The sequence below is a fragment of the Camarhynchus parvulus genome, chromosome 3 (assembly GCF_901933205.1).
Source record: "Camarhynchus parvulus chromosome 3, STF_HiC, whole genome shotgun sequence".
Taxonomy (NCBI): domain Eukaryota; kingdom Metazoa; phylum Chordata; class Aves; order Passeriformes; family Thraupidae; genus Camarhynchus; species Camarhynchus parvulus.
In genome coordinates, this window is record NC_044573.1 from 88,771,290 (window position 1) to 88,797,005 (window position 25,716).

A 25,716-nucleotide genomic window follows, 5' to 3' on the forward strand; every position below is an offset into this window, starting at 1 on the left:
ACCACAGCCTGATTTCCACCAGTGTTGTTTCCCATTGATTTTTGTGCCTTGCTGGTGACCCAGCATATCTTTCATTTCCGTTCACCTGGAGGCTCAGAACTGGTGTAACTCCAACCATGGATTGATAGGTGGAATGAGGCTTTTTTACTTTAGAAAAGGATGGTGCACTTATTGTGGCCACCAGCAAAAGCCCCCTTGCAACCACGCTTGTTTTACATGGAATAACAAAATCCAGAATTCCCTCCAACAGTCCATGTGCACATCTTAAAGCCTTAGAAGAGGCCTCTTAGGCTTTCCTTCAAATCTCCACAGGACAGCTCATCCACAAGATGCACGTGCACGCGCTAACATTGCTCAGTGAATGCTTTTTTTCTTTGCCTGTGATTTATTACATAGTGGAGTGTTCATGTTTGCTGTTCAGCTCCTTTGAGACTGTTGTGACTGTGTATGCTTATTTAGAAGGCATTAAAGCCTTGAAGCTCATGTCTTCAAAAGTTTGATTTAAACTTCTGCTTGAACTCTGTTTGTGGAAGGCAGGAATAGCTCTTTAATGAAAAAGTAACCACACTGCCAAACATATTTAAAAGCATAGGAGCATATGTCTGAAAGGATATAAGCTGGTATTTCCCTGTTGTCTTTTTATAAAGGAGTAGCTTGGTAACCATTCTTGGCAGTATAAATCAGGAATATATTAATTTCTGCAGCTGTCCCTCAGCACCTCAAGCTAGAGCTCTAATGGAATATCCAAGTAACCTTGCTTCCCTGCAGAAGCCTGACCATGGGCAGAGGTCATGAAGGGCTGCAGAACTGAGGGACAGCAAAAGAAGCACTGAGCTTTCCATGTGTGTTGAGCCTTACAGAATCACAGAATCATTTAAGTCAAAAAAGACCTCCAAGATTGAGTCCCACCTTTGACTGATGCCCACCTCATGGTCAACTAGACCATGGCACTAAATGCCTCATGCAGTTATTTCTAGAACACCTTGAAGGGGTGGTGACCCCACCACCTTCCTGGGCAGCCCAGTCCAATGCCTGAATACCTTTTTTTCCATGGAGCTTTGTGATGCTGTGGCCTGATCACTACTCAAACTTGCCCGCAGATGAACTTGTTCATTCCATCAGCAGTACCTACAGCTACAGCAGGGTCAGTGGGATTTGTGTGTGACCCTGCAGCCACAGAGGGGTACATTTTCTCTCCTGCTAGGCAGAGCTTGCAGAAGCAGAAGTTGCCATGAGGACATTAAATGACATAACACATGGAAACTTGTGATTTCTGTCCTCACCTCATGTCTCCCAGCTACTCCGTGTGCCAGGAATACATCCACTTTTTGCTCTTACAAACAAAGGAGCTTGATACCCCTAAGGATCTCTGGAGATGGGCCCAGGTGCAAAGGTGACTGTATATTCTGGGTGGATACCTCAGGTCTTCTTTTTACTCTGATAAGTCTCCCTGCCAGTGGCTCCTTAGGTAGCTCTTCCAAAAGAAGTGTTCTAGAGTTAGGACAAGGGAAGGCTTGTGCAGATAAGAAACTGTAACACACACACACACACAAAATATGCACACATATTTTGGGGTAATGGTAAGAAATACAATAAATAAAATCCAATGAAGCAGAAAAATATTTAAAATATTGCACAAGTTTACCCAAAAGTTAGACCACAGACAAAAATGAATCAATTTGCATTTTTGTAGTCAACTTAGTATGGGACACTTGGTTCCTATGCATAAATTTAAAAGTGAAATCTGACTTGACTGTGTGTAGTATCTGCATAACTGACAGGGCTAAGTTGAGTGCAATTCAGTGGTAGTGCTGGCCTGAACTTGCCAAAGAAAGCCCTACCTGACAGTCAGGAGACCCTCAGGGAGAACAGGCACATTTCTTACAGAGGACAGCTTAACAGAATGATTAGACTTCAACCTACTTGACAAAATGTATTTAAACAGCAAATAAATTTTCTTCAATAGCCTCAAAATGTATCAGAATTATTAAATTATCAGAAATAAGATCAGCTTGTTGTTCTTATTTAAATGCTTAATAATATTAAATTACTTCTAAATGCTTAATAATTTTAAATTGTTTAAACTACTGGTTATATTTCATGTTGAATGAATGTCTCATTTGTCTTCACCCAAGAGGATGCATCTCTCTGATCTTGTGTTTCTTTGATATAGCATTTCCATCTTTCCTTGATGAGAAAAATGAGCTGGGTGTTCCTACGTGATCTGCTGAGTGGAGTGAATAAATACTCAACAGGAATTGGAAGAATTTGGGTAGCTGTTGTGTTCTTGTTCCGCTTACTGCTCTATGTTGCTGCTGCAGAAAACATCTGGAAACATGAACATGATGAATTTGAATGCAATATCAAGCAGCCTGGTTGTGAAAATGTCTGCTTTGACCATTTCTTCCCTGTCTCTCACATCAGATTTTGGGCTTTGCAATTAATCATGGTCTCCACCCCTTCCCTCTTGGTTGTCTTTCATGTTGCTTACAGAGAGAACAGAGAGAAACACCACAACCAGAAACTTTACAAAAATCCAGGAAAGACAGATGGTGGATTGCTGTGCACTTACCTAATCAGCCTCATTTTAAAAACAGGACTTGAAATATTTTTTCTTGTTCTGTTCTATAAATTGTACAACGGATTCAAAATACCACATCTTGTGAAATGTGACATAAAACCATGTCCCAGTATTGTAGACTGTTTTATTTCCAAACCCACAGAAAAAATGATTTTCCTCTATTTTCTGGTGGCAACATCATGCCTGTGCATTGTATTAAATCTAAGTGAACTGAGTTATCTGATGTTCAAATACTCCACAAAATGTTATCTGAAGAGACACGTGAAGAAGCAGCAAGGCTCAAAAGGCAATTGCTGCGAATCAGAACTCATCAGGCACAACAGAGCAGCAGCTGCAGGACGACTCCACAACAGCTCATCATCTTTGCCTCTGAATATGCAAGATGAACATGAAAAACATTCCCCGCTGACTTGAAAGAAGGCTGGAGACCACCCTCCCATTACACAAGCTGTTTTTGACAAATTGCTTTTCCAATCAGTGCTTTGCAGAACTATCCTTTGAAAGGATAGTTACATAGGAAATGCTGTTTCTCTGTTAGTTCCCCATTACTTGAGCTGATAAATTTGGTTACATTATGTATGTTGTACATAGAATCATTGAGACCTTTTCATGTTGAAAAAAGAAATGTAGAAGTTCTGAGAATTCCATGAAGCTTTAATATAAACACAGATGCTTATGATAAATCATGCTGAAACAATTGCTCAAACAGTTGTGTACTGAATATTACACAGAATTGCTTTGGTACAAGAAAAAATAGGCTTTTTATATGCAGAGATAGGAAGAACCTGGGATTGATTAAGATGAACAGCAAGGGGTTTACAGGATTTGTCAGGTGGGTGGATCAGACCTGGTAACTGCTGAAATGGCAATGGGAAAGTGCTGGCATAGAGTGATTGCTGTGCCTTGAAGTGAGCTGGATAGTCACGAGTCCACTCCATTGTACTATAAAACATCTCAAAAACAGAAGAGGTAGACATATCTAGTTTAGGCCATGTGATAAATACAGATTTGGTTATTTAGCTGTTTGTGGAGCACCTCCTTCTGGAATTGAGCCTTTACAGATATTAGGGTGTTAATAATCAAAAAGTATCCTTTAACAAAGGCACTTGCTCAAACTTGTGCAAGCAGCATGTACCAGGGTACAGAGTTAATTCCTGGCCACCTGCACCAAGCAGCTCCCATGTCATTAGACTTGTCTTGTGCTCTGTGGCATTTAAGCGAAAAGATCATTCCTACTTCCCTAGGATCTGAATAGAGAAATGCAGACCACACAATACAGCAGAACAATACAGTAGCCAGTAGTCCCTGGTATTAAGAAGCCTAGAATCTGGTCCCTTTAGGAAGGCTGAAAATATGCTACTCCTTCAGTAGATTTCTCTGCTGCAGAAGAACACATGAAATCTAAAAATGTGAAAAGCTTCCAGTAGAAACAAAGTAAAAAAGAATCACCTGTTCCCTCCCCCAAATTTCAAAGTATCTCATAAACACCACACACCTCTGCTCTTTGTTATCTGTGTTGTTTGGGCTAACAGGAAAGGGACAGAAATCATCTAAGACATGTCTTCTGTTGAACCTAGGCTTCTAAGACAATGGAAAGCAGTGCCTTAAAAACTTCCTTCAGGGTAGTGTTCTCTTTCTGTTGCTGGAATGAAAGACCTTTGGACATACATCTGATACTGAGCCTGATCAAAATGCACTGTTTAGAGAAAAACCAGCTGAAGTGGAGCTGCCTGAATGCTGAACTAATTTTATTGTTAGTGCCAGAATAAGGAGGAAGAAACAGTGGCACAAGCAGGTTAACTACTTTTTTTTTTTCTCTGAGGCCCCCTCCAGCCCCGTAGCTTTGGTTACAATGCATTACATTTAATGAGTAGCAGTTACTGAACAAAACTTAGCAACTAATGAACAAGATATGCACTTTTGATGGTGATTTTCAAGGTAGGATTTGTTGTTTGTTTGTTTGGTTTTCCCATAAAATAAACGAACTTTTATCAAATATGGGAAGACATTTGCTGCTGCTGAAATTAGCAGCAACAGCAGTCCCTCAGATACCAGCTTGGGGCCAGATAGTTTTAACTCTTGATTGATGCTGAGTCAGTGCTTACATAGAGACAGGGCACTTTATATAATTCAGAACATTTTCTGTTAAACTTCTACATACACAGAAGGTGGCTCATGACAGAAATGCAGTTAGAAAGTCTTTTGCAGCTCCTGGACACAGCCCACCAAAGAGTGTCTGAAGCAAAACTGCCCATGAACCCTGTGAAACTGCAACTGCCGCAGCTTAAGTAACTGAGAATAAACCCCAAAATTATCTTGGCCTGTCATGCATAATTTTATAAAGACAAGGGCAAAACTATAAAATAAAAAAAATGTTTCTGAAATATCTGGGTTTTAATAACTGTGGACAGATTTTTAAGAGCACATTAATGAAAAAAAATTTATTGTTTTTAAGGTAAGGTTTATTTGATAGAAAATGAAGAGAAGCAAACACAGTTTAGCCACCACAGGTTTCTGATAAAATTAGTGCATCAGCAGCTCTCTAATAAAAAAAGTATATTAAGTCAGGGCTTGAAGTGTTTTAGAGACCCCCTAAAGCTCTGTGGTTGGTCAGAGATTACCACTTAGACCAAAAATTTTCCCATCAAAGAAGAACTCTAATTCTTTGGAATGGATATTCAAAGTTTATTTTTAATTCTACCTTCCAACAGCCAAGAAATTATAAATAAATTCCAAAAGCAACGTTTCGAGTCTTGGAGGATGCTTCAGATTTGACAAAGCCAGTACCTTACATGAGAAATATTATCAAAAATTATTATGGACCAACTCCACATAACCCGATTCACTCGCAGCAAATTGCCAAGTAGCCCTCACAACGTGCTGCAAAATCTGAGTGTTTGATATGGCTACTAATGAAAAGGAAATGAGCATCCCTTAACCTGAGAGAATAGAAACCAATTGATCTGCCTTCTGAACCCCTGCTCTTGGCAACCATTTAGTCTTTTACTGGCTCCTTCCCTTTCTCTGCTTTTAGATGCCTTTGTTCTCCAGTTTAAGTTTCGCTCATCCATGCACCCCTGAAGGCAATTGCTGCTACATTTTTGGTTCAAATGAGTTTACAGGTCTGGTCCCTAAACTTCTGAATCACTCAGACTAACATTTTAAAAAACTGAACTCAAGTGCTATGTTCTGCAAGGATATAAGCAACTGATAGGAAGCTAATCTGAGCCCATACTGTAATGGAGAAATAACATAATCACTGCATGCACAATTATACAAAAATATTTACCTCATTAGTATTTCAAAACATCCCTGCAAACATCAAAAGATCTGTGTCTTACGTAGACTCTCATTTTCCTTAAAATCCAAGGTTTCTTGCCTTGGGAGAGAAGAGGTTTGAAAAAAAAGACACAGACAAAATATTTCCCTATTTGCTGATAGTTTCTTTCCTCTATTCCCTTCTCCCGTACCAGTGGCCCCATTTCCTATCCCTTTAATTCTATCATCTCCATACCAAATCTCCAAGTAGGGCTGAGCAGCGCATGAGCAGGAACTTCTACAACCTAAACCCCAGTGTAGCCTGCCCCTGTCCCTGTCCCTCCTCCCCTGCACACAGGTGGGAGCCCCAACCAATTCTTTGGCACAGAAACTAATTGCAACAATTAGCCAATTACTTGCCCCTCACCTGACCCCCAACAACTGATTCCAGTGCTGTTTGTACAAGCATTGCTCACTTACTATCCAGCATCCTAAACCAAATGTCCCAGCAGAATGCTCTAGAAGCCACCGTCCCCCCATCCTGCTGAGAAGGACCACCCTGAAACATGTGGGCATAAACCACTACTCTTATTTACACTGAATTAGTGCTCAGGTAATAGCAGATTTCTTTACAGACATGGTTGAGCACCAGAGGCTGACTGTGAGTTTAAAGGTGTCTTTTGATCACAAAACAGTCCATGCTCTGCATTCAGACAGACCCCTCACTTTGGTTGCTTCCCTATCAGCAACACCTGCAGCTGTAGGCAGCACATTCCTGATGGCTACATGGGGCTTCAAAGAAAGGACCTTTGCTTGAATGCTCCACAGTTAATGGGTGACAATTCTGGAAGGCAGAGACACAGAGGAAGGAGAAAGAAAAGGCAGAAGACAGGGGACTGGGCAGTGAGGGCGAGAGCATCTTTGGGGCACCCCAAAGCAGGCTGAAGTGCTGCTGGTACATCTGGCTCAGCCATCTCAGCCCCATCCCACCGAGCAGCCCCGAGGGCAGGGCTGTGGCCTCAGGCCCCAGAGAAGCTGCCCATCCAGGTGTGCTACAACTGCTAGGGTGGGAGGTTCTCTGTATCACCCAAGGTAAAACATCTGAATGCAAACACCAAATTTATCTCCTTGGGAGTTTCTGTTGGTGGCTTTACAAACGAGAGTACCCTCTGCAGTCTGTGACATTTTGAATCAGACCCTGCCTTTGGTACATTTTAAGCTCAAAATACTCCTGTTTGCTATTTAAAAAGGAAACAACAAACCCCATACTAGCTTACCTGTTGGACAGCCTGTCAGTAACCACCTAAAAGGGAGTGTGCCATGGAATGTACTAACTATATAGGTGCAGCATCTGCTTCAATTGGATTGATTGGGATGAGACAATATTAAATATTTTATTCTTAGAAATTCAGATCCAAATCAGAAATTGCTTCCTGAATATTTATGGCATTGGATTTTTTTAATCCTTTTCTCTTTTATTAAATGGCATTCTAGTATAACACTGTGCAGCTAAATAGCTGTATACTATTCTCAGTCCAAGAACTGCAAATGATACAGTATTAACCATTGGGAATGTTGAAGCTATTCAACTTACACAACACAAACATTCTTCTAAAGACTAACAGTTGTGAGGTCTTTGACAGTGACTGAAGTGGTTAGGTACAGCTGAAAACAAGAGAATTCAGGTGAGCTTTGAGGATCCTCTCCTGAGGATCTCTGCCCTCTTCTCCCCTGCAGAAGTTCCCTGTACAATCACCATGGCTGGTATCCAATAGCAGCTCCATCCAGGGGGACCAGCGGCCTCTGGCAGGTAGAAAATGGCACTGTGTACTTGTAATGATTATAATCCCTCTTAGAGTCACAATGCAAGGGTTTGTTTTGGTTTTATCATTCTCAGACTGCACCTTTGATTTACTAACGTGGCATAATAAGAGTTTGGTCACTTGGGAGGGATGGAAAGTGAGAGGAGCTGACGGGCTCTGTTCAAATGGAAGCACGGGCTTTCTGCGAAGATAAGCAATTTAGCACCATGTAGCAAACCAAGGGCTGTGCCCCAGGTCCAATGCTGCTGCTGTTCACACATAATCCTCACTCTTGCAATAAGTCACTTCATTTGGTTGTAGGAAGGTGCCTTCTGCACCGATATTCAGGAAAACTGTCAGAGATTCCAGGTGAATAGCTTATGAGCAGTCAAATCTAGCATTTAATGCAAAAGCTTCACACAGCAAGACAAGTTTATAGAAAAAAAATCAAGCCAATCTCACCCAAGATAAAGACTGTTTTATATTACTGAAGGTAGGTCACATCCAGTAATGATAATAATCCAAGAAAAGTTTTTGGTACCACACAATCCAGCTGGCTGAGTCAAACATAACCACGCATGAAAACCAACACTGAAGATTCCTGGGTACTGACAGCTCCCACCAATGCATTCACACTTTTGGTTACTCAACAAACGGGATACCTGTCATTTCAGTTAGCAGCATACAGAGGAATTGCTCCAGTCCCGGGCACTACAAGCAGCACCAGCAGCTTCTGAGGCTCGTTCCAGTGTGGAAAAGAGAGGTTGTGACTGGTGCCACATGCAGTCAGCAAGAGGCAGAGGAGCGCAAAGGGAGCCCATGCCACCAACAGAGCACGACCACCGAGTTTATCTGTAAGATCACCATCTCACTTCCCTTTCAGAAAGTGCCTTGTTTATTTAGTTTTTAATGGTATGGCATAAGGACTCATGTATTTTATAGATAGATACCAAACTGGTATTATCAAAATAAACCCATCTGTTTTATAAACCCACTATTTACAAAAACGGTTTCTGAAGTTTTTTTGTTTTGTTTTGTTTTTTTAACAAAAATTAAACTATACACCAATCTAAGTTACAGAAACAAAAATAACCTTTATAAGATCACATGTATAAAACAAGAAATGAAATGTGTTTTTATTTAAGGCAATACTGGGCTACTTCACAAATCACCACCTCAAATATATACACTGCTCCACACTACTAATTTTCTATCACATTCACAACGGATTCTTTAATACCAAATATTGTTTTAAATCTTCAATGTAGCAAACTATTTTTATTCACATTTCCATTTTTATTATGGAATCATAAATGCTTTGTAACCAATTAAAAGCAATGAAAAATGTAGCTATAAGAAAACTATTATATTTATGTGTTAACTACATATGAATATCATCCATAGATACTGGATGTTAAAATTTACAAAAATGAGAGCGTGTCAGTACGTTTAACCTATGAAATGTGATCTTATCCAGCTTTTCTTCTGTAAATAAATGTTTTATGCAAAATAAACTGGATATGGCAGACTTAGCTAGATTTAGTTCAAAAGTTCTTAATTTAAAATGATTAAAGGACAGTTTTAAAAACTTGCTCACTTAGTTACAAATTAAAATTCCGAATATAAATGTGTCATTTAATAGTTTAGACTTACAGACTGCTGGTGGCAGCAAATGATTTACAATAATAAATATATACAAAAAAATGTATCTACAAATAAAGAAAACTGTTATACATGAGAAGTAACCTGGTGAAAGATACCAATCACAGACAACTCACAAAGATTTAGTTTATGGAAAGGACAATCTGATAGAAAGTTGAGGTCTTGATCAAGTATTTACAAAACTGAAGCAATTACTTTCTTCAAGTCCCATAGGGATAAAAACAAATAAGACATTTACATGACTCATGTCATGTTTTTTGCTAGATTAAATCACTTCAAAATAAAAGAGCTCCACAGTTACTAGCATGCTTGATGGCTTCCTATTCAAAATAAATTCTATTACAGGTCATGGTTAAACACATTAGGTTTTCAGTGTTTTGATTCCCCTTCCTCAGTACCCAAAACAATTACTTTTGCAGCTATAACCTCTGGATTATCCTCCCAACATCCTTCGAGCTTTCTCAAACTGACCACAGGTTTCATTTCCTGAAGCTGCTTCAACACACGCTCAGTGCAGTCTTTAAGAGTTTTGTCTAACACTATCTTTACATTATCACCACATGGAAGCCGTGATGGGTTGGCAAACGGTACAAGGGTTTCAGTTTCAGAACACAACCCAGCGACGGTATCGCTTGCTACGGGGGCCTTCTCGCTGGCTTTCCGAGAGTTTGAATGGGATCCTTTTTTGGTTCCACTGCTATGGTATTCTCTTTCAGAGTTTTTCTTTTGCTTCACAGCAGATTCTTCAAGGAACTTGAGGAACGACACTTCAAAACCCATTGGCTTGAACGAGCTCCAGTCAAAAGCCGCAGGTTGCTCCTCAGCTGTTTGAATGGCAACAGCAGTCTCTTCCTCCTTGTGCAGGCTACTCACACCACTGGGCAGTGCATCCTCTGTTTTCTCAGCTCTCTTTCTCTTACTCTGAGATACATTTTTTTCTTTATTTGCTCTTTTCAGGTTGTTTGATTTTTGCTTCTCTGAGGGGCAGGAGCTGGTCTCCTGCAAGTCACTATTTACACTGGAAGAGATTTTTGCTTGGTTTTCAGCAGTTGAAGAATCCTCATTAATTAGTTTAGTAATGAATAGTTCTGTCAGTTCATCTACTTCATCCTTCTCACCTTTTTCAGTTTCCTTTTGTGATAAGGTAGTTGTGCTTGAATCATTATTGCTCGCTGTCAAACTTGGTTCAGGCTCTTTCACGTCAGTTTTTTTATCAGTTTCCTCCTGCTCACAAGAGGCTTCCTTTACTTGGGAGACAGAGTGTTTTTTAGATACAATAAGAAGATTCCTGTGTTGGGAAGTAAAAGCTTTGGACAGTTTGTGACATTTATAATGCCTTATAATGTTACTTTCACTTGTGACTACGGACGAGCATCCCTTTATCATACAGGGATACTGAGTTATGAACCTGCTGGTACATTCTGATAAGGCATCATTTCTGGCCTTTATTAAATACACGTACTTGCCGCGCTTCAGTGAATAAGCCTTATTTTCCTGAACCTGTATTCCTTTTGAGTTTTTATTTTCCAAATTCACATTTTTCTTTCGTTTTGTTTTCACTGACAGCCTGTTACCCTCTTTTCCCGATCTGTTTTTGAGTCCTCTCTGTTTAGACCTCAACGGTTTCTCCTGATTTGCTTTGCTTGAAATGTTTTCCTGGCCTGGTGTCAGCCTCCTGGGTCTTATTAGATGATCTTTATGCCTGTCATTATGTTTGTTAAAAATATGCCTCAAGAGGTTAGACCTAGTAGCATAAATACGGTCACAGCCTTCACAGTCACACTTGAACATGCCATCATCTTCTACTTTGTTTGGCTTTATCTCAACACTGTGCTCTGTCTCAAGATGCACAACATAATTAAGATACGCTGTAAACGAAGACTTACACTGAGACTGATCACAAAAAAACCTTCCCACCTCTGGAGCTGATTTCATGCTTCCAATTTGCTCTGGGGTCATGTCATGAAGCTTCATATAATGCTGTATCAAGCTGGTAACTTCCTGGAAGATACGAGAGCAGTCATTCACCTCACACCTGAACTCTCTGACAGCAGGTTTGGTTTCCACCTCCTCGCATTCCTCTCTGCCTTGCTCATTCTCCTCCTCTACTTCAGCAGAGAAAGCAGGGAGGTCTGATTTGTGCACAGCCTGGTAATGAAGAATGAGGTTTTGTTGTATTGTGAAAGCTGCAAAGCAGCCCTGATGGACGCACCGGTACGGCCGGTAAGGGCTGTACCTAGTGGGAAACTCCAGAGATTTTGTTACAGGCTTTCTACCATTCCTCTCCTCTTTCTCCTTCCTGTGCTTCCTAGCCTTGCGTACTTTGGTTTGTTCCTGCATACCATCAAAAGATGCTGGATTGTGCTGCTCCAGTGGAACAGAAACCACCTGGGGAGGTTTTTCCAGTCTTTCAGGAATATTATTTTCTGGTAGAAGTTTTTCCAATACTTTTACAGGCTCTATAGCTTCCTTTATCTGAGTTTCTTTGACCAGTGGAGCTACAGTTTTGTTTTCTATTACTAGTGTCTGCACAGTTTTTATTTCAAGAGGTTGTGGGGCTGTGTTTACAGTTTCATTTTGAGATCTTCTGCCATAAGGCCTCTTAATTTTTAATTTTACCATCTCCTCTGTTGTAAAATGATGTACAAGCTGACAGTGTGCTCGGAGATTAGAGTTTCTTGTGAATGTTTTTGGACAGGTAGCTACAACACATTTGAATGGGGCATACTTCAGTTGATGTTTCTTTATTTCTAGTATCATTTCTGCAGTGTACTGATGGATCTTGCCATAGTGTTTAAATAATGCATCTTTTGTCATAGCACTGTAACTGCAGCCAGGATTCTGACATACAAAAGGTTTATTAACTCTATCACTAAACTGAATGTTACTTGCCTCTGGAGATAGCTGGATGAGGGATTTATTTTCAAGTGAAACAACAGGAACTGCTGGTGCTAGCTTATCTGCTGGAGGACACTGAGAAACAGTCTTAGAGATTGGAATGGGAAAATCATCTTCTAGCTTCAGTTTTTGCAAGCCTTCCAAAATTTCTGACATTTGAGTATCATCCTTTTGAGGTATCTCAGCCTGAGCAGAGCTACCCTTTGCAGCAGTAACATTCCCTGTGTGCACAGCAAACTGTGTAGAAGTGGGTAGTTTTACACTGTGTGCTGAATTTTCTGAAGCAGCCTGGGTGTTATTTACTTGCAAGTTCTGTCCTGAAGCAGCAACAGTATCCTGAATTTCAGTTTTTACCTCAAGCATCTGTGAATTCATAGCAGTTTTAATTATTTCCAGGGTTTTTTCGAAGTTCTGCATAACACTGTCCTGTGAAATCCGTTCTTCCGAATTTGCTTGCACACAAGAATTTGCAGCCATCATTTGGGAATCCCCATTTTCAGTTTTTACTGTTAAAGGGGGCAGAACTGTATGAGCCTCAAGGTTTGTTTTGAAATTATCTTTAATACTGGCCATGAATAACTGATTGTCAACATTACTGAGTTTCTGTGCAAGGTTTTCCACCACCGTTTGAGAGCCACAATTTGCCAGCAAGTTGGACTGAAAACTTTCTCCCTGTATTTGCATGTTTCCTTCAGTGCTTTTGGTTAGAAGTCCCATTACTGTTGCATTGTTTACTGTTAATTTCTGTGATGTATTGGGCACAAGCAGGGGTGTAGGTGTTTTTCTCTTCCTCTTTGAGGAGCTGGTTCCCTTCTTATTCAAGTTGCTTGATCCCGAATTCTTGGGACTACTTATAACTGAAACTCGTGAACTGTTCCCTGCAAAGTTTTGTGCTGCTGCAGCAGTGTTAGAATATGAGCTAGGACACAAGCCATTTTCAACAGTCTTTAGCATTAAGTCCTCTGTTGCAAAACCAGGCAAAGTCTTGCATTCGTTTAGTGGAGGAATTTTGGCATTGAGGGTCCTGTTTTGGTCTGACAGCAGGGTACTGGGGTTGCAGACTGTCTGCAGCAGAGAGGGCGTGGCTGAGCTGGGGAGAATGGCTGCGTTCATCTGGGTTGTACCAGAGACACAGCTTGTTGTAACCACACGTGGAAGTACTTGTGTGTTATCAAAGCTACTCGGGATGCCTGCAGTTTCCAAGGCTTGCTTTATAATTTGATTACCTTCCTCATTCCCACTGGTATTAAAGTTAGTCACATTGGCCCGTGGAAACATAGTCTGCAGTGCAGAACGATTTTCAGCTGCAAGTAACTGGAGGAATGATGGATCTTTAAAACAGGTCTCTGGATTGAAGGCAGACTCCTGAGGTTGCTGCAAGTTTAATGAATTTGAAGAAAGAATCATACTGGCAAGCAAAGACTGTCCATTAGCCTGCAGAGCTTCTGGAGAAATTTCTGATCCTTCAAGAGGCTTACAGTAAGACCTCTTAGATAAGTGACCACCAAGTGATCTAGGATTAGTAAAAACTCTGAAACACCTGCTACAGATAAATTTGCCATCTCTAATTATTGCTGGCCACTTTGCTCGCTTGTTATGCTTTGGCTTCCTTTCTTTCCCATTTGAGCCCCTGCCACGATCTTTTTTCACCTTTTCTGAAGCTGGGTGCTGAGAACTAGTTTCACTGAAGTTATTTTCATTACTCAGTTGTGAAGGAAATATTTGATCAACACTCTCCTCTTTTGGGAAGGCAGAACTAGCGTTTCCTTCTAGTTGCAAAGAAAAGCTATTTGTGTTATTTTCCAGTTGTGAGAAGACTGAATTTGGAGGATTCTCTGCTGATGAAGGAAATAGAGACATTGGACCATTTTCTGCAGGCAAAGGAAGAAAAGGATCTGAACCACCATCAATATTCAGAGGCATAACTGTTTTTGCCAGATCATCCAACTGGGAAGGTAAGGTTGCAGCAGACAGATTTTCCATTTGTGAACACAAAACACTCTCAGGCTCACTTTTAATACGAGCAGACAAATTTGGATTTATGACACTTTCCACTATAGGCAACATAGGATTCGCCAGATTTTCTAGGTGGGTTGGGAAAAGAGTACTTGAGACATGCTGCACTTGACTGGAAGAGGTGGGATTCAAATTTGATTTGTTCTGTGCAATAAAAGCAGCACCACTGGGATTGCCCACCTGTGATGGCATAAGATACACAATCTTCCCATCATTCGGCACGTTTTGCAGATTGCTGGATTTCCGCGGTTTCTTATTTTTGCGCTGCATTTTAAAAGCAGCATATTCATCAGGGTGGGCTGCCTTCATGTGTTTGCCAATGCTCTGTGATGAATTGTACGTTCGAGTGCACCCCTCAACCTGACAATTAAATTTCTGAACTGGGGCTGCTGGTGACACAGCTGGAACTAAAGAGCTATTTATATTAGGCTGTGATGGAATAAAAGTAATACTTTCTAAAGTTTTTAAAGGCAGGTTATACAGATTAGCTGCAGCTTTAATACTGTCTTCAATTTCAAGTTTGGAAATGGGTACACCATTTCGATACCCTGTCTGATTCTGCATGCTGAATGGATTTACGATGCTCACTTGTCTTTCTAAGCTTTTTGATTCAAGGGCTTCTGGTTTTAATGTGTCTGAGGTCACAGTTTGAACATTCTGAGTCTGACTGAGACAGCCTTCCTCATTTCTCTCTTGGAAAACCGGAAGACAAGAGTCAACTGATGGGCACAACTGCTGGACTCCAGGTTTAGTAGTATCTACTTTACTGGCAGTAGCAGCCAATTTACCTCTTTTCACAAAGCTATCTCGGATCTTCTGGTTAACAACAGACATCTTAATGCTGCCTGCTGGAACTGTTTCTTCTGTTTTTATTGAACTCATAGGAGACTGCTCTGAACCAGCATTAGGCAAGGAATTGCTTTGCTGCAGTACACTCACCGATGCATTTACACTTTCATTCCCTACTGGTTCTTCTTTGATTTGGTTCCAGATGTTTTCTTCTTCAATGAAACTGCTTCTGTTTTCAGCTGGAGGAGATGTCAATTCCTCTTTAACTGCAACTCCATCAGTACTTTCATTAGCTTTAGGAGGCTGACTAAGATCAGGCTGATCAGTTTGGTTTTCAGGCTGCTCTTCTTTTTCAGGCTGCTTGTTGTGATCCTCAACATGCTTCTCCAGTTCGTTCTGTGAGCGGTACACCTTCCCACAGCCTGTGACTCTGCAGGTATAGGTATTATAGTGTTGTGCTTCGTGATCATAGAGTAAATAGGCTTCAGAAAACACTCTGCCACATTTGGGAAACATACACTTAGCTCTGAAGACTTGATGCTCTCTCCTATGGGTGAGCAGCTCAGCGTAACTGTTAAAGCCAGCCTTACATTTCATCTGTATGCAGATATAAGGCTTGCTGCCACAGTGCATTTGTAAATGATCATTCAGGTGAGTAACACTTACAAAATGTCGTCTACAGTACTGGCAAATCACTTTTTTGCTCTGCATTTCAAGAAAACGTTTAGCTTCTTCATTATCTTTATGGCCCTTTGCATGTGCTATTAGATTTTTAAAATATTTAAAGCCTTTTTTGCAAAATGTTACAGGGCAAGTGAATTCATTAACAGGGGGTGGCTTTTGAACTGGCACTATCTCTGGTATGTAAGGTTTATCTTTGTCATCATTTTCATCATCTGAGCCATCATTATCATTAAACACAATGAAGTCTGTTGAATAGAGGCTGTTCTTCTTAATGGGTCGCTGCTCCTGTTTGGATACAGAATTAGTTTTCTGATTCTCATTGGCAGTTGCTATTTTTGGAGGTCTTCCCAGTCGCCTCAGTGGTTTCATAGCAGCCAATCTCTCTTTGCTAGATTTTTTCACATGCAAAGTTACATGGGGAACAAAGTTTTCTTTAGAATTAAAATTTTGGGCACAGATAGGGCAACTGTAAATTCCATCTTTATAATGTTTCTGTGCATGTCTAACTATTCTATGACCTAGGAATTCCTTGTCACATAACACACAATACTGCATGTAAGCTTGCCAGTTCCTAAATCTAGCTGATATGAACCCCCTCTCTCTGAGTTTTTTGATTTCTCTCTTTTTCTGCTTTTCATCTCTGATACCCCTAAGAAGGCTGGTAGCCTCATCAATGCCAGCAAGGCCATTCAGAGAAGTTTCTTTATTATCTTCTTGGTCATCCTCTGCCTTCTCATAAACTTCACTGTCGTTTAGTTCGTCTATGGATGACACGATGGATGCCTCCTCTCCCATAAGTGCCAGACACTGACGCTTCAGAGTTTTCCAGTCCCAGAACTCTGGATCAAAAGGCCACTGAGTTTTCAGTACAAGTAAGAGCTCACAGCGCAAAGAATTTGGTATTGGAAGATTCTCTTCATCATACTTCTGGTCAGGCTGATTATATAGCATTTCAACAGCATAATATGCATCCACAGTGGGTTCCAGAAGAAATTCACTCAGCTGACAAGCACGTTTCACCTCCAAATCATCTGGAAGTAAGCAGGAGATAGTCTTGCAAATAGATATCTTGACATCTGCATTTTCACTGGATTCCAAGCGCAATGCTTTCACACACAGTTCAATACATGTTGCAAGTCCAGCACCATCAATCTGCAAAGCAAGACTAATTTTAGTAAGTCATTTTATCTAACTCTTTCTATAGTTTTAAGTAAAAGATGTCATTATTCAATCGTAAGTGTCAGAAAAAATGCACCTGGCGTTAACAGTAGTACTTTTTACCTCAAGAAACAGAATGGATTTTCCTCAGATGCTATTCCTTAAGTTGCATAATTTCTCTTCATGCTACTAAAAATGTTGAAGTTCACATACAACTTAAAGACCAATTAATTGTATGTCCTGTCTAGTTTGAGCACTTTTGGACTGTATGTTAGAGGTGTTCAGTTTATATGAGAACAATATTGAGCCTTTTCCTTGGAATAAAGCCTATCAGTTGTGCCACAGGTATTTGAGATGAGCTTCTATGAAACATCAACTTAACACTGGGTAGAAATCAAATGGCAGAAACTGCTACAGTTAATGAAAAAACACATGATCTTCAGAAAGATCTATAACTTAGAGATCACTTAAAGTAAAAGCTTTACTCTTATTTTTAAAAATTATGTCACTTCAAAGTCAACTGACCTCAACTGCACAAACGGCTTCAGTCCAACTGAAGGCAGTGAGTGTAGTTACATTTTGTTAAATGTTCCATCATTTGAATGTTCTAAAGGTCATGTGGTCTTTACTCATTCATACCCTAAGGCAACACTATTTACATTTATATTGACTTTACAAGCTCTTTATGCTGCCAGGGATGCATGAGAGAGGCTGTGGCATACATGAGAATAAGGTTCAGCAAATTTATGAATGTACAAGTCTACTACCTACATGGTCTCCAATTTCTACCAACAAGTAAATGCTCACTGGAGAAAAATCAATATGGCACAGAGCAGGCAGAGATCTTAATATCACAAGACTCTGTGAAAGTTATTTTCCTCCCCCTCTCTAATTCCAATTTATTTCACATCTTACAGGGCGGGAAAAAATCTTTAAATTTAAAAGCCCATGATTAGCCGTACCAGAACACTGAAAAACAAAACCAGGAATTTTTATTCTTAGAATTAATTTCCCAGCTTACAGAAATCTTCATAGGAGCTCAATTTAGCTATCAATATTAAATATTGCAACTACTAAAGAAACTAAGAAAACTAGATGACAAGGTTGGCTGAGAAATGTAAGCAGAGTTTTAATACAACATTGGACCTAAGCCCACAGGTGACAAGCATTTCATTTATCAAAATAAACTGCATTCATAAGTGGCAATTCAAAAGGTTTTGAGTTGTAGTTTTTGGGGTTTTTTTGTAGTTTCTTCTTTTCTTTCTAATTTCCTGTAATTTTCCTTTTCGTATATATTAACATACACCCTTCATTTCCTTTCCTCATAAGCTGGTCCTCTCAATTTTCTGTAATTTTTGAAATATGGAAAATAATGGTGAGGAATGTTAGGGCCTTCTTACAGAAAACTACCACATTTAGAGGACACAGACAAACCTAGAGGCCATAACCTCACCTTTGCTTCTTTCTTCATCTCAGTTGTGGCATCCAGCTTTTCTGTTTAATCCTACTCTTTTTGCAAAGGAACCAAAGTTTTAATGATTCAAAATGAATCAATTTATAATTTACCTGCAGCAGGAAGTTGCTATGGCCATTCCTAAAACCAATTAGGATTGCCCTGAAACTGATACTATACAGAAAGACAGGATGTCAAAGAAGTTTTCATAAATTTTCCTGATTACCATTCCATTGAAAGTGCCAAAAATATTCTTTCGGGAGTATCCTTACCTCTGAATTAATTACTTTAATCAGGAAGAAAATGTGATAAACAGTCTTAGTTAACACAGAAAGTTGACGACATCTCTCTAGATACACTTGAATAGAAGGCTCTACCCTTTGCTGCAGTTTACTCCAGAAAAGAGTCAGTTCCCTAGAACAAGAGAACAATATTTCAGGGCCATCAATGCAACCACTAGTCTTATAACAAAAAATGCAAGTCTGAGAACAGTTTCCATTTTGTCTTTGAGAAAGGAAAAAGCCTGAAATTTATTTATTTACACCTTATCTTTTATTAAAATATCCACACTACTAAGTATCTAAATTTCAAAATTATGACAATGGCTTAATTCCAGAAGGACAGTTCAGAATAAAACCTGTATTACCACAATTTATGCTACATAGTTTACTCATTATGTGGCCTTGGAAAAAAAGAAGCCTTGTACAGTAATTTACTATTCACAGATTGGAACTGTATACTTCTGAACTCTTAGTAATTACTAAGAGTAATTACTACAGAAGATTGGCTTTTCTCTGTGGTAGATATACTTTTTCTAAAGCTACTCTGCTTTAAGAGCTGGATGTGACTGTGATTTAGCAAGGAATTAGCCCCCAAAGCCAAACAGTATCACAGCATCTACATTATCTTATTTGTTGATTCCTCCTCGGGTGCAAAGAGCCTAGTACCTTGTAAAATGCTGTATCACCCAAAACTTTAGAAGAATCTCTTAAAGCAAAATGCTGCATTAGCAGTTTTCTCCTGCTGCTGCACATAAAACAGAGATGCACAGACAAAGCAAATTCTTCAAGAATTATACAGGTTTGCTAGTGAGCAGAAGGAAATTAAAACTCTAACAGCTCAAATATCTGCCAACAAAGACCAGTTACTTGTTCCCACATTAAGAAAGCAAGCCCTAAACAATAAGTATCTTCATCTAGCTTATTATTGTGGTTATAGTAGTAGTAAAGAGCTTCTTCCTTTCTACATTTGTTAGAAAAAGAAACACTGTGTTATTACAGGACAGAAAGAACAGTACTTACTCATTAAATGCTGACATAATGCTGACCAGTTGCCTGCAGTTATTAAATTTCTTATTTCTATGGAAAAATTATTAACCAGCTATTGGTATTTGCCTCATCATACAGATATCCTTCAAATTCCTGCAATGGATGCTTATCTTGCAAAATCCATTTATTTTTTATTTTTTAGTTTTCCAAGAGTCTTATTATCTCCTTTCTGTTTAGCTCACAGATTTTATCAAGGTAAAGAAAGTTAATTTATGGCTTATGTATCTTCCCCAGACTAAGTTTTTGTTCTTAGATAGAAAATAAGATTCAAACTCACCACGCACAGTACATCTCCCCTTGCTGCAGCTGGCGAGATAGAAATGCTGCACATAGAATTAGAGCACTTTTTTCATCTCCATCAGATTCCAGGTTACAGATCATTTCTAGTGCATCTTTACAATCTACTTCTGCAATCTAGAAGAGAAGAAAGAGAAGAACAAGACTCAGAAAGTGCTTGCATTTTCAAACACACAGTCACATTAGCCTTTGCAAGACAATAATTCAGAACTTTAACAGTTGGACAGAGATGAGCTTGAAAGCAAATCAGTATATTTCTAGTATCAAAACTCATTATGCCACCAGAAAAACTGTCTTATTAGAGTGAACATAAGCCTTTTTCTTAGACATTACTTATTTGTATCTAGTGTCCCAGTCACCTAAAAATTTTAAAGTATATTAATTATTAATATATATCACATACATATGGTAACAGTGATATGAAGACTTATAACTTTAAATTGCAGCTTAACACAAAAAAGAAAATTACTTGTAATTCTAATCCAGTTTACTTCTCAGTGATGTCACTACTGCTTTAACACAATGAGCTGGATGATTAATGAATCTGAGGTTTAACATGACTGTTCTAGTACTTTTTAAAAAACCAAAGATATGAAGAAAAGGAAAGCTGTACAGTAAGAAGCAGGTCATCTGAATGCTGTTCTAGAGGAACACTACAGTCTGTGCAATATAAATTATTTGTCAAGTACCAATGGAAGTACTTAGTTTTATGGCAAATCAAAGGAAAAATCACAGCTGCCCAGTACTACTAGACAGCTATCAGTACTGAATCAGTGCACTTGCTGTAACAATACTGTCTAATTTGATTCTCAGCAGACTGGTTTGATTACATCCATTAGTGCATCTGGCAGGACATGCTGGTATTTTTTCTTTGACACCAGCAGCTGAAGAATAGCTTGACTATGACAACAGCACTGTTGGAAGTGTCTCTTGAGAAATCACAAGACCACCCAAAGCAAGAAACAGAAGTGCTCACCCAAACACCCAGCTGGTCCGGCACTCTGGGTAAGGCGGCAGCACAGCTGGATTGGGTACCACGGCATCCAGCAATCAAACTACAATTTTGAATAGTACAACTACTTATTTTCACACCTCTAAATTGACACTTTGTAAATATACTAATAGCCCTTCACTGAATGTCACTGGAGGTTTAATAATCTCAAAGTCATCTTCTAGAGAAAACTGCATTTCTTAACATGGAACAGTATAAATGTAATAGCAGTTTAGACTGAAGGTCTGCTTTGCTCAGTGCCCCATCTCAGACAGGGACTATCAATTAAAAGCTTAGAGAAGAATACAGCAAACCGAAGTTACAATAAGGGAACTTCATTAAAAGCTTTTCCAGCCTGTCACATTTCCTAAGAGACCCCGTTTCTAACAAAGGTTTCTACATCAAGTTTGTCAGTCTAGCATTTCATATACTGCAGGTCTGAATTCTTCACATTATTGCAGGAAACTATTAGGAAACCATGCTGAAAACTTGCTTAGATGTTACTTTCCTACCTAGTCTGAATGGATATAAAAATTTCCACACCGATAATATACTTTTTTGCACCTTTTTTTTTTTACTATTTTCTTGCTGTTCTCACACTACAAAAATGACAGCCCTTCTCAGTTTTTAAGTCCACCCTGACATGTTAAAGCTTATCTGCCTTCTCTTAGTAAGACATGATCTTTCCAAAACTGTTAGCAATACTGCAAACAGTTACCCGAAGCTGCTAATCTAAGCAATCCAAAGCTCAGAAACACCTGGATTAGGTTCTCTCTGATAACCCAGTATGAACTTATCTGTATGTTATGGCATCCAAAGAAACAAGGTTAACCCATTCCTTTTGTCCAGAGGATTCACAGTTCATTCACTGAACCAGCCCATTCTGTGTTGGGGCTGAGTAATGAAGGAAGCCTGTTTGCAGGGTCATAAATTCAAAGTTCCATTGCATGTCTCCAGCAAACAAAGGTAAGATCACACAGCCCTGTCACAGCCCCTCCTGAGCCTGTTCTGACAGGGTCTGCAGCAGCCAGAGCTGGGAGGAGAGCAAGACTGATCCAATTCTACTGAGTATCTGAAGAACACGCTCAGTGAGAAGCTGTCATCTTAGAATTTCATCTGTATCTAGGGCAGGAAAGTTTTCCAGCTCTAATCAGTGCACAACTCTTTTCCCTCTAGCTTCAATTGCAATATGCTTAATATTTAATATTAAAAGATGACAGCAATAAAAAGCAGAGACACTGGCAGACAAGAAAAGCGACATTTGCAGTTTGTTTTCCTTCAAGAAGGAAAAAGGCTCAGCTAAAACTTTGGAGTGGGATGAGAAATGAAGATGCCACCTGAAAGAATGCAAAAGAGCAAATCTGTCATCTCCTCTCTGACATCTGTATTTAAATTAGAAGGATTTTATATTACAAACCAGATCAAAGATCTGATTTCACCTTCAATTGCACCCAGGAATTTCGGCGAAGTTACATTTATTCTCTGAACTGCAAGCAGCATCTACAGGGCCCCATTCTATGTACTAGGTATACACAAAAAGCAATATAGTTCAAGTAATAAGAGTGGGAAAATTATTAACTTCACTTTACTAAGGAGGTCTGAGGCAGAGTTTTAAAATACTTCAAGTAAAATCAAGCATAAAGTTATGGCACAGCCAGAAAATGTCTATTAATGACCTAATAATACACTCACTTCCATGAGTGCTTTGAGTCATTACTACTCAGCTTAAAAGTGACTTGAATGAAAAAAAAACCCCAAAATATTTTAGATCATATTTTAAAAGAAAAACCTATTCTACAGAACACCAGCTTATGATTAGTGACTTTACTACCATTAAAGAAATAAGTCTAAGACGTCTAAGAAAAAAAGTTTTTTATTATTTACTTACTTCTTCCATTAGCCTTTCATTTGGTGATCCTGAACAAAGACAGACCAGGTAGGTTTGTTTGAAATTGCCTTTCCCACTGATTTCTGGATGGTCAGAGCAGAGTTTTGCCAGGGCGGTAGCTTGTGTTAATTGCTTTGTTTTCATTAGGTGCTTAATACGCATATCCAGCAGGACAGGGCCTTCCGACACCAAAAACTCATTCACTAAAAAAAAAAAAAGAAAAGGGAAAAAACCAACACATTATATGCATGTTACAGAGTTAACAGACTGCATTTACTCATCATGGTTGACCCTAAAATTTACACAAATCAAAACAGATACAAAAGATACGAAGCAAAGATGAAGGAAAAGCTTCTCAGTGAACTGCACTTCTTAATCATAAAGATTCCCTGTCACAGACCTTTTATATACTTGCAGGTTTTAATTCATTCTAAATTCTTGGCTAAACAGCTGCACACAAAACAGACTGAGAGACCATATAAATATTAAAATATTTAGATACCATTTAATTATAGTTCTACAGAAAGACAACACAAAGCCACTACTCTCACATCCTCTGTACACTTGCGCTATGCCTTTGCTAACGTTGCCTTTTAAAGATCTTGCTATTGAAGGATATATGTGACAAGTACAGAAGTTTCTGAACCTGTTTTTATTGGTGTGAAATGTTTCGTATTATACACCCACAGAATACAGTCAAACACTTTATGGTTCTTCAACCAAAGAATTTTCCACATTTGAAAAAAGAGGCATATCTTGCATACATTTGACTGTGCATAGTCTAAAACTCAAAAGAGGTGAGTACTGAACTGGATTTTTCAAACATGCTCCCACCTGAGTTAAACTCTGTAGTCTACACTAACAATCCAACTCTAGGTAATCAATAGAAGGCATAAAAATTTTACAAAAAGGGGAACACAGGTTAATGTTCTGAATCTTAAATATAAATCTCATCCAGATCTTCAAGATCAAAATTGTTTCAGCTTTGAAGCATGCGGTTTAGTACTACCTCTAGAACATTTAAAGTCAATTATTAAAGCTAGATACATAGACAATCACTTTTCTCTAATCCTTTTGACATCATCCCCTCCTTGTTTTCACAAGGTAGATATATACTGCATAAAAAACCCCTTGGTTTTCAATTGCCCTCACTTCAATTTTGTAACACATTCTCACATCTTTTAAAATCAGCAGACTTTTTCTAATGATTTTTGTTTCTTTTGTGAAAACTAGCACATTCATGATATGCTTTCAGTATTAGAAGTAAAATCTTGATCATTTCTGAATAAGATTTTTTTCCCGCCTTTGAGTAGTCCCAAAGTAGTAGTTCTGGTCATCTACAGTGCTCACTTTCTGACACATCTTGATAGGAACTTTCATCATATACCTTTTAATTTCCTCATCCTCAATTTCACCTAAATCATGTTGCCCATTCACTTAATTTATATTTTCTTGACTTTTCAAATCCTGTTTCAATTTGATGAAGTAAGTACTTTCAACATCTAAAAAACTAATTCTCTCTGTAATACTTGAACTAGTATAACACAAAACATGGTTTACTTAATTAAAAAAAAGCTCATCTCATTCTTTGCTTCTTCCCATACTATTTAGTTTGATTCACTACTGTCCTCATTTCACGATTTCTCCTTCTTCCAGCTGCTTATATGGAACACTGCTAAAAGTCTATCTTGAAATCAGAATCAGGTCAACTGTTTTCTTTACCGCTTTAATGCACAAGACTTTTAGGCAGAAAATGTTGCCTTTTGCAGAAGTCAGGCCTGTTAAACCCCATCATCATCCTGCAGGCATTTTCAGATTTATGGTTGAATTTTCATTTCAACCACCTTCTCAGTTATTTGTCCTTATCCTAGTACCCTGTTACAAATGATCAGCACAAATGACCAATGGCTAACTGATGTGTAAGAATATTCAAATCAAATGAGCTCCTTCTTCCTTTCCCCATGGCAATGAAGCTAAGACCAGATTTGTATTTATGCAGGAACAAAGGAACATCAGAGCACACTAACAGACAATGGGTAGACAGTAAACATTTTTTGTTTCTATTAGAGGACATTCTAAACAGCAGATAAATGTTCCTTTAATATCATTACCAATGCATTATAAAAGACATTCACACTCCTGCCAACCCACAAATGACCCTGTGACTAACCACATTCAATAGCCTAGCCTTGCTCTTCCTCTACCAGGTACCAATAATCCCTTCGCCCACAATGTTTAGTCCTGGACAGTCTGCCTGGAATAACAGTGAAACATTTTACCTTATTTCTGTAACAAGATACAGGAAGACCTTAGACTTTAAGATATATTGGTAATCCAAGATGTTTCACTCTGATTTATTACTATAATTGCTGCACTGAATATTGCAAACATTACATTCTATCTGCTAGTGTTCAGTAATCCCCTTCCTTTTGTGTTTACTGCTTCAGCCAGCCTACCTTGCATAAGCATCAGCACATTTTCTGTTATCTTCTCAACAAGACACAGGAAGACCTCAGGGTTACTAGTTACATATTAGCTCTTAAGCCTTTATTCTAATCCCAGTGATTATAACCATTATGTTTAACATCTGAAAGCTCATTCAAAACATGAATTTTAATACATTTGTTTTGTAACTGAACTAAAGCTGACATTTTAAGACAAAAACCAGTGCTGGGGTTACAGGACTAAGTTTATGGTGGGGAACTTCTTCCCAAGGATGAGATTCTGAGGTTACTGAGGAAGGTTTTGTTTATTTTTAAAATATTGGATAAATATATTTTATCATGCAATGTCAATTTCAAAAGGTATTGTGGACAAATTGCTAGCCTACCATAACAATAGAAATTTCTAAAAATGCTTTGAGACAAAAGTGCTTTTCCAGAACAAATCACTTAACTTTTGAGTGTAAACC

At 38.8% G+C, this 25,716-nt stretch overlaps 2 protein-coding genes across 3 annotated transcripts in view; one reads left to right on the top strand and one right to left on the bottom strand.

The window, feature by feature from the left end:
• Nucleotides 1–2,200: 2,200 nt before the first annotated feature.
• GJB7 (gap junction protein beta 7) lies at nt 2,201–9,356 on the top strand. The gene is made up of 2 exons (XM_030944580.1): nt 2,201–2,908; nt 8,442–9,356. Exons 1-2 carry the CDS (start codon nt 2,201–2,203, stop codon nt 8,562–8,564), a joined length of 831 nt encoding a protein of 276 aa, XP_030800440.1. The 3' UTR covers nt 8,565–9,356.
• ZNF292 (zinc finger protein 292) overlaps nt 9,259–25,716 on the bottom strand; it is a 49,221-nt gene continuing 32,763 nt past the window's right edge. The window contains exons 5-8 of one of the 2 annotated variants that reach the window (XM_030944563.1): nt 22,806–23,008; nt 19,907–20,043; nt 18,574–18,715; nt 9,259–16,842 (exon numbers count right to left, since the gene is read on the bottom strand). In XM_030944563.1, coding sequence (XP_030800423.1) covers nt 9,673–16,842; nt 18,574–18,715; nt 19,907–20,043; nt 22,806–23,008 — 7,652 coding nt within the window. In that variant the 3' untranslated portion in view covers nt 9,259–9,672. Of the gene's footprint in view, nt 16,843–18,573; nt 18,716–19,906; nt 20,044–22,805; nt 23,009–25,716 lie in introns of those variants that run through there. The other variant, XM_030944564.1, reaches the window with a different exon arrangement.